Below are 9,039 nucleotides of genomic sequence, written 5' to 3'. Positions count from 1 at the left end.
GAATGTTATTTCTAACTTTACTAATCTTTATCGAAATTGAATCCAAGTACCTGTCTTCTTATTAATACTATAAGATTATTATGCTAATAGTATCAAATCAAGGCGATAGTATGTGCACAAAATTCAAAAACATGGAAAAAATTATATCATGCCACTGCCCACATGATCAAAATTGAGTGATATTCGCGCAGCAAACTCATCGGAAACCTGTAGTGTTACTTGGTAGAAATTCGGAAGTAGGGTAGACGCAAGTATACTTGGTACATGTATCAAATAATTCGGTTTAAGTAAAAAAGAGTAATGGAAGTCATTGGTAACAATGCTTATGCTTTCGAGACTAAAACGCGAGCTTTATAATAGAAATTCTCGTGAAAAAGTTTTGAGTTCTCGCAGAGGAACATTTTGTAAGTATTAGGGGTATTTTGAGTACAATCATTGTTAGCTTGCTACGGGACCGGTCTGGGTTAGATTTTCGTCTGATGTAATAATATACTTTTTAAATGAGGTAAATACTTGGTCACATTTATCTATTTAGTATTACCTATCTACTTACTAGTTCGTCTAGATGTTGAAGCCGTTGCCTAGGTGGGGGGATTGGAGTGTCTTCGTAGAACACCATATAAATGTTTTTAGTTGGGGGCGGACACGTGGGGGTACAGAAGGTGGAACTGAAAATTAAAAATGAGGTAACAGTAATTGTGTAAGAGTTAGCTATTGAGAAGTGGAGGGGAATGATGATGACCTCTAGAACACTAAAAAACGTGTTCTTAGACGGTAGTGGGAGTAGAGTAGATGGTTAAAATATGTGAGAACTGGGTTTTTCTTAGGCTCCTGTAAACAAAACATGACCGTGACAACACAGTCGAAGTGAGTATTCCTACCGTAACCTAATCAAATAAAAGCTATTAAATTCAATGACTTTAATTAAAGATGCTTTTGATTGCTTAGGATCATACGGTTATGGTAGAAAAAGATAACACGTGTCTGCTCCCAAAGATCCCTCAAATTACCACGACTAATTTTTAAAAAATAGATGTTTCACCCAGTATAGGTGTGGGTGCTATATACGCAAGACAGTTATTTACGCGCCCTATATTATCTTAATTTCATTTAATGACTAATTAAACTAGAATAAAAACAATAAGCGTTTACCAAGTGACTTAAATTTTATTGATCATTAAATTTGTGAATACGAAGCACGTAATGAAGTATCTTTATTTATCTTTTTAATTCTAAATTAGAATTAAGTTAAAATTTAAAGGATAAAAATAATTAGCGGAAACCTACGTGACAGATTTTATTTATCACTCATACACATAGCTAAACCTATATTTACAATATTCACATTCAGATGATCTAATTAGAAACCCAAGAACGTTCATAAAGAGACCCGTATATTAATCGCGTTTATAAAAAGGAATACCACATACTACAATTTGTTCAAACAATAAGATCTTAGTAATCGGTAACAGCAACAAAATTTAATTACAACTGACACCCAACAATGAAAACAAACATGCTACCCACTTCTAAGATCTTATCCGATCAGCGATAGTAAATATTAAGCGCATTTTTTTTTTCTTTTAGAGCAATGCAGAATGGGAAACTTGCTGCAAAAGAACGATATACTTAACTTACAATTTATATCCGATCACAGATTCCGATTCATTTTTATTATTATTTCTTTTTTCTTACTTTCTATCGTCTTTGAAAAAAAAAACAGAAATTTACTGCAAGGAAGATACCTAAACTGCATTGCTGGGTTCGCTAAATTGAATTGCGAATTAACAGCCTTAAGTTTGGTTTATTATTTTTAATTAATAAAATAACAGAGCTAATACAAAATGTACAATAATATGAGTTTCACCATTACCTGCACTTACAACTGTTAATTCATTATTTTGTAGTTTTACAGAGAAGTAGGAATGTGACTTACAATTTCTAAATTTGCACCATTGATTCTATTACTTTCAGAACTGGAGTAACGTCTTTATTTAACTTAACTGAAACCAATGTCGCATAAAATTTACAGAAATTTTACATATAAATTAAATGTCAGCTCTTTAAGTGTTTTCAGGACCAAGGCGTTACTCTAGATTCTTTCAAATTTTATTTTAATCTCCACAATATTTATTAACAAAGACAAAGGGAGAAAGAGAGTGAGAGAGCTGATATCAATTATTTGTGTTCTTTAATGTTTTTATTTCCAATTTGTTATTTTTTTTCAAGTTTTTTTTACTTCCACTAGTACTTTCACGTAAAGCACAGTATAAGCTAAAAATAAATGTTTTGTGAAATTTTACTTACGAAAAACAAACCTTGCCTCAACCTTTGGATGCAAACAAAAAATTAAAAAATAGAGTTTTGTTTTTCCCAATGTTAAAATTTTAATTTTTATTTTACGCCAAAGAAAGTTCTCCTTAAAGTTCGTTAAATCTATTGTGTTATATGTAATCGACAAAACCGTTATTAACAAACTCATAAATTAACTACATCTCACGAATCTAAAATACTAAGATGCAGATTTTGATATTAAAAATAAAAAAAGAAACAATACTGATTCTATGGAACAAAAACAAAATGTCACCCAGAAAATGATTGTTAGAAATATTTACATTTATAAATACAATATTTCGGGATAAATTAGGTTTTATGTACTCAGAAAAGATAAGGAAGTGACTAGAAAATAAAGAATAGCTTAATAATGCCGTAAGACAACATTTATGAAATGAAAAAAAAAACGAAACAAATTTTTCCCCAAAATAATGATAGAAAAGAAACATACACAACACCAGATTTGTCTTATTTTCATCTTCGGAAAACGAAATTTAAATACCGTTAACCTTTTTCAGATGTATAAAATATTGTCTTAAAACACGTTTCTAAATTTTTGCGACTAAGTACACGGAAAACAAAGTAGTTCAGAAACTTTTCAGAGAACTTTCTTACACAGAAAATGTGTATCGAAATATATGGATAGCTGAATTTATATAAAACATCATTAAGTATATTGTATATAAAAAAAAAATATAGAACGACTTAGTTAAAAATTCCTTTTCTTTTCAATGAAAATACAATTTCATAACCATCATATAAAATACTTAATAAATTAAGATCATGTTAAAAATACATTTCTTTACAGTTCATTCTAAAAATGTAAGTACATTTCACAAAAACATTTTCATTTATAAAATGAAACAATTTACTAATTAATTGAACAGCCTCATGAATCTTACAACTAATATTTCATTGTTTAATTACATAGTTTTATTTTACACGAAAATAAGTTACAAAGGTTTTCAAGTTAAGTTACTTTACACGGCTTATCATGGATGCAATTTTCGACAATGCCTGATGATTTTTACATTTTGTTTTTTTTTTCTTTTTTTTTTTAAGTAGATATGAGCTATATGACTTTTCCTTTATAGATGTTACACACAGTATATTATTTTAGATTATTTGGTTACTCCTCAAAAATATTTTGTATAAAAACCAACGTATTAATGTACTACCTATTGAAGATGAAAAATAAAACCTTAATGAAAATAAAAATCATTTTACTGTCGTATGAAATTATTATCTTAAATGTTGTAACTAAATCCAGTAAATTGTTTGGTGTACTTTTGGTCAATCAAAAATTTTGGCTACAGTATTACAAGAGATTGAAACATATTCTTATCACAAATTCTATCTGCACGTGTTGAAGCTAATAAATATTGGAATAACTGAAATAAGAAAAAGTTTATTTTTTAGAAAGGCTCTTTACGAAGTCGTCACGTTTAAGTAAAGGTGCTATTTTATATATATATATGTATATATAAAAATTTTATGTAATGTTTTATGTATTAGTAGTAAAAGTAAATGATATTACTGTGTTCCATCGCAACTGAATGAAACTACAACTAAAAATCCCTATTTGATAATACTACATGACGATGTAATTATCACAAAAATTTACAATAAAACGTTTTCCATTTCGCGTTGACTTACTTGCATATTATTAGATCATTACTAATATTTCTTCACTAGCAAACAAAAACATTAATTGCATACAAATATTTCGTTCAATTGTTAAAATAAGTTATTTAATAAACATAGAGGGTGTAGTAACAATGAAAAATTATTCAAAATGGCTCTGAACTCTATTAATCGGTGAGTAATTGTAAACATTTCCCTATTACCTATTTAACAGCTGGAAAAAACACTCGTTCTGTTTTTCTTTTTATACACAACAGGAGATAACAAGCACGAAACATGTTCGTCTGATGTTCGCAGTTATTTTATTCAATTGTTATCATTTTCTTAAGATTTTTCTTGGCCTTACAATAAGCTCGTCAGAAAGAAAGCCACGTAAATGACATTAGTTTGTGCAAATGCAAAAATCAAACAGGCATTTCATACTCTTGGCAACAACAGCAGCGTAATATTGCCACATACATCAGTGGCAAAGATACAACATAAACGACGACCGAAATTCCTGCGCAAGTGCACAGGTTGAGTGTCGTACATCACGTTACTTCCATAACGAAATTGTTTTTCTGAACGATGCTTTTACTTTTGTTATTTGCAGGTTTCGAAGTTGAGTCGCCATACTGCGAGTTCAATTTGGCGGGAAGTTTTTCCGTTTCGTTTGACAGCGGGATTTCCAATACATTGGCACTGTAAGCAACTATTCATCAGTTTGTGTATAAATACTTCATTTCTTTATTTTTTCGGTATTTTACAAGTTCTATAGTTCAGCTCCTTCTTAAACTGTTTTCGTAGGAGGAAAGTTATTTCACGCGAATACTAGAATGGTTGAGGACACTATTTTTTGAATAATGCTAATGTGGATAGCTCATACAGGGTTTCTTATCATAGTTAAATTCATTGCAGTAGAGGGTTGTGTCAGTTGCATGTCTCTCCCTCTGACACATCACAGTATGTATTACATTTTATGCCTTAAAAATGTCTTACTGCAATGTTGGTTTATTTACTAGTGTTGCTACAGTCAGTGTTTGAAGAATGCTTCTTCTGAATGAAAAATTAGTCACTGTAATGTTTAATTTTAGGAAGTGTTACCAAGTAGAACTCATTCATATGAACTAACATTTCGGCAACTGTCAGAAAGTAATTAGATGCAAATACCTTTAATATAGTCTTTGATTTGTGTAATAAATTGTGAATTAAACGTTATTAGAAATAAAATGAAGTGAACAATGTAAAATTGGTTGCCAGCTCTCAGTTAGTCGCAACCCTCAAGTATAAACAAGTATGTTTTGGTTGCTTGTAAAAAAAATGGTCGCAAGTACTGGTTGCCATTATTTTAATTTATTACTCTAACTTGGATGATTGCAAGCGAGAAAGAAGGAATGAGCACATCGCTTAATGTTTTACATTATTTTTTTATTCACAACTTCTTATGAGGTGCCTGTTAATTACGTTAACTGTTAACTATATACACAATATCGAGAACTAAACCATATATTTTTCCTCCGATATGTTTAAAACATGAGCGTAACGTAATATGCTCAGTTAATTGCCGAATAAGCTTTGAATATAAAATTATTTAATGTTGATAAGTTAATTTACAAGTTATATATAAATAATCTATTATAAATAATAAACTTACCTATGACTATTAAGCGTATTGTGAGTATGTGTAGAGGTGCGTACACTCAATTGATTTGGAGAAGCTGATGATCCTTCACCACTTATATAAGCGTATGGTTGTAGTTTATTTAATTTCATTTTATCACTAGTAGATGCTACAAAAATACACAATTGTATTATACACTTATTTATTAAAAATAACCAGTATGTAAAAGGCTAATAAGAAATTCTCTTTTTACTCCAAAATAACAATATATGCTTTTTTCATCACGTTGTTGTCTAAATTTTGTTAAAAGAAGTTAAATGTATTTAAAACCATATACAGTAAAATCTCCCTTAACGGACACCGCTCGTCAGCGGATACCTTTTTTTAATGGAATAGTACAGAGCAAGACCTCTACTCAACTCTTCAACGGACGCGGATGGTTCAAATGCAGAAAACTGATTAATAAGAAATCATTCCCGGAGTCAACTCCCCAGTATAATAGCCAATATAGCAGACTAAATATTCTGTGATTAGATAAACAGGTTGATAGTGTGTTAAACTGTAAGTTACATACATACAATTTGGTAATTTCAAAGCATTTGTGGATTAATATGGTACCTACATGCAATGTTTTAACTTTAAAAAAAAAATCGACTTATCAGAAAGAAAAGCTGAGTGCCAGTAAATTATCAAAAAAGATTAACATCACTAACGAAAGGCACCGTTAGAATGGTGATTAAGTTAGGTTGGATTGGGTTGGGAAGGTGATGTAGTAATCGAGGGAAGAAATATTGATAGATTATGTAACGAATGGTTCACTGCAGCAAGAAGTAAAGTTATACCAGTCACAGGTAGCATACACAGATAGTACATATCTTTAGTAAACATATTTAGGTTAAATAATGTTTCTTTTTTGTCCTAAGCGGACAATTATTGTTAATCCCATCCCACGAGTGTCCACTGAAGGGAAATTTCACCATACAGTATGATTATAAGGGTTCGGATAAGGTCTAGGTCATAGACATATATTAATGGACGTGCCTTAGCCGTATGCCATTGTAATAATCATAGATAATAGATACACAAAGGGTAATAATTTCTTGGCTCGAAAAGTACCATACTTTTGATCGCTAAGGCATGCCATTAGTAAACGTCGATGGTCTAGGTTATCTTTAATCTATGGTTATGTTCATTGACTAGTGTTACATAATACCATCGATGCATAATACAATCATAAATTTTCTTATCTATTGTTATGTTTATGGTTATGTTGTATTACTGTACGCATTTAGTATTTTAAAATTTTAGGTACTGATGAGCCGTACCGACATTTCAATATTGTTTATATTCTCTTTTTTCCTTATAATAAACAATTAAGTAATTTATATTTGTGAATGTTGTAAGAAGACAAAAATGACTAATCCGATTATGGCTAATATATTTTCTTCTTTTCGTGATTATTTATCTTCAGAACAAGACACACGAGAGGTACGAAAATACAAAATACGTTTAAAATACGTCGATTCTATAATTATCTGTTTTAGGAAATTCGGGTTGTAGTAAAAGAAATAGATAAATGTACAATAGAAATCTTAACGGTATTACAAATTATCCATCAAGACACTGCTTCAACTGATAGTAAATTTATATTTTATGCATTAAACGAATTTATATAACTTGTAACATTGCAGTTATTCATGCATGTATGAAAGCAAGAGGGTTATTTGAGGAAATTCGAAAAAACTTTTCAAAATTAGCAATGATAGTACCAAAAGGAGAGTATTATAGATATAATGATCATTGGAGATTCGTTACTCAGAGACTTTGCTTTTTAGCTGCTCTTATTATATTTTTGGAAGTTGGAGTACTTATATCAAAGGACACAGCTGCAGAAATTATAGGAGGTTAATATTTTAAATTATTTTTGTTCTTTGTTTCATAGAATATTAGTAAAGTTAAACTTTGTTTTCAGTTAAATCCGATGCAAATGAGGGGTTTCATTTAGATTTAGAGGATTATCTGATTGGTTTATTACAACTTGCATCAGAGCTTTCACGGTTTGCTGTAAATGCTGTAACAAAAGGAGATTATAATAGACCTTTACAGATTTCAAAATTTGTGACTGAACTCAATGCAGGTTTCAGACTGTTAAACATGAAAAATGATTCATTAAGAAAAAGGTTTGATGCTTTGAAGTATGATGTAAAAAAAATTGAGGAAGTTGTGTATGATTTAAGCATTAGAGGACTAAAACCTGGTCAACTAGTACCTGATGATAGTAAACAGGAAATAAAGGAAAACTAGTTATTTTTTAGAAAGTAAGCATATGAACTTGTCACTGACTTGCAGTTTTTAATAATTTAATATAAGATTTATAACATTTTTATGTACAAGAATTATTTTCCTTTTAATTAATAAATTTTCAAGATAATTACAAGTTGTTTTGTTATGTCAATTTTTAATAATTATATAAAAATAAGTGGAATGTTATTTCTAACTTTACTAATCTTTATCGAAATTGAATCCAAGTACCTGTCTTCTTATTAATACTATAAGATTATTATGCTAATAGTATCAAATCAAGGCGATAGTATGTGCACAAAATTCAAAAACATGGAAAAAATTATATCATGCCACTGCCCACATGATCAAAATTGAGTGATATTCGCGCAGCAAACTCATCGGAAACCTGTAGTGTTACTTGGTAGAAATTCGGAAGTAGGGTAGACGCAAGTATACTTGGTACATGTATCAAATAATTCGGTTTAAGTAAAAAAGAGTAATGGAAGTCATTGGTAACAATGCTTATGCTTTCGAGACTAAAACGCGAGCTTTATAATAGAAATTCTCGTGAAAAAGTTTTGAGTTCTCGCAGAGGAACATTTTGTAAGTATTAGGGGTATTTTGAGTACAATCATTGTTAGCTTGCTACGGGACCGGTCTGGGTTAGATTTTCGTCTGATGTAATAATATACTTTTTAAATGAGGTAAATACTTGGTCACATTTATCTATTTAGTATTACCTATCTACTTACTAGTTCGTCTAGATGTTGAAGCCGTTGCCTAGGTGGGGGGATTGGAGTGTCTTCGTAGAACACCATATAAATGTTTTTAGTTGGGGGCGGACACGTGGGGGTACAGAAGGTGGAACTGAAAATTAAAAATGAGGTAACAGTAATTGTGTAAGAGTTAGCTATTGAGAAGTGGAGGGGAATGATGATGACCTCTAGAACACTAAAAAACGTGTTCTTAGACGGTAGTGGGAGTAGAGTAGATGGTTAAAATATGTGAGAACTGGGTTTTTCTTAGGCTCCTGTAAACAAAACATGACCGTGACAACACAGTCGAAGTGAGTATTCCTACCGTAACCTAATCAAATAAAAGCTATTAAATTCAATGACTTTAATTAAAGATGCTTTTGATTGCTTAGGATCATACGGTTATGGTAGAAAAAGATAACA

At 30.5% G+C, this 9,039-nt stretch overlaps 2 protein-coding genes across 3 annotated transcripts in view; one reads left to right on the top strand and one right to left on the bottom strand.

Moving 5' to 3' along the window:
• Nucleotides 1-62: 62 nt before the first annotated feature.
• Nucleotides 63-9,039, bottom strand: part of LOC108742649 — a 20,443-nt gene continuing 11,466 nt past the window's right edge. The window contains exons 8-9 of one of the 2 annotated variants that reach the window (XM_018477921.2): nucleotides 5,612-5,747; nucleotides 63-668 (exon numbers count right to left, since the gene is read on the bottom strand). In XM_018477921.2, the coding sequence (XP_018333423.1) occupies nucleotides 542-668; nucleotides 5,612-5,747 (263 nt within the window). In that variant the 3' untranslated portion in view covers nucleotides 63-541. Of the gene's footprint in view, nucleotides 669-1,282; nucleotides 4,660-5,611; nucleotides 5,748-9,039 lie in introns of those variants that run through there. The other variant, XM_018477920.2, reaches the window with a different exon arrangement.
• Nucleotides 6,832-7,984, top strand: LOC108742650 (translin). Its single transcript, XM_018477922.2, has 4 exons — nucleotides 6,832-7,066; nucleotides 7,123-7,216; nucleotides 7,270-7,482; nucleotides 7,551-7,984. The coding sequence occupies exons 1-4, from the start codon at nucleotides 6,992-6,994 to the stop codon at nucleotides 7,880-7,882; spliced, it is 714 nt and encodes a 237-aa protein (XP_018333424.1). The 5' UTR covers nucleotides 6,832-6,991; the 3' UTR covers nucleotides 7,883-7,984.

Source organism: Agrilus planipennis, unplaced genomic scaffold (assembly GCF_000699045.2).
Source record: "Agrilus planipennis isolate EAB-ADULT unplaced genomic scaffold, Apla_2.0 scaffold407, whole genome shotgun sequence".
NCBI lineage: Eukaryota > Metazoa > Arthropoda > Insecta > Coleoptera > Buprestidae > Agrilus > Agrilus planipennis.
Note: the sequence above shows the minus strand (reverse complement) of the source record. Positions and strands in the feature narration are given on the sequence as shown.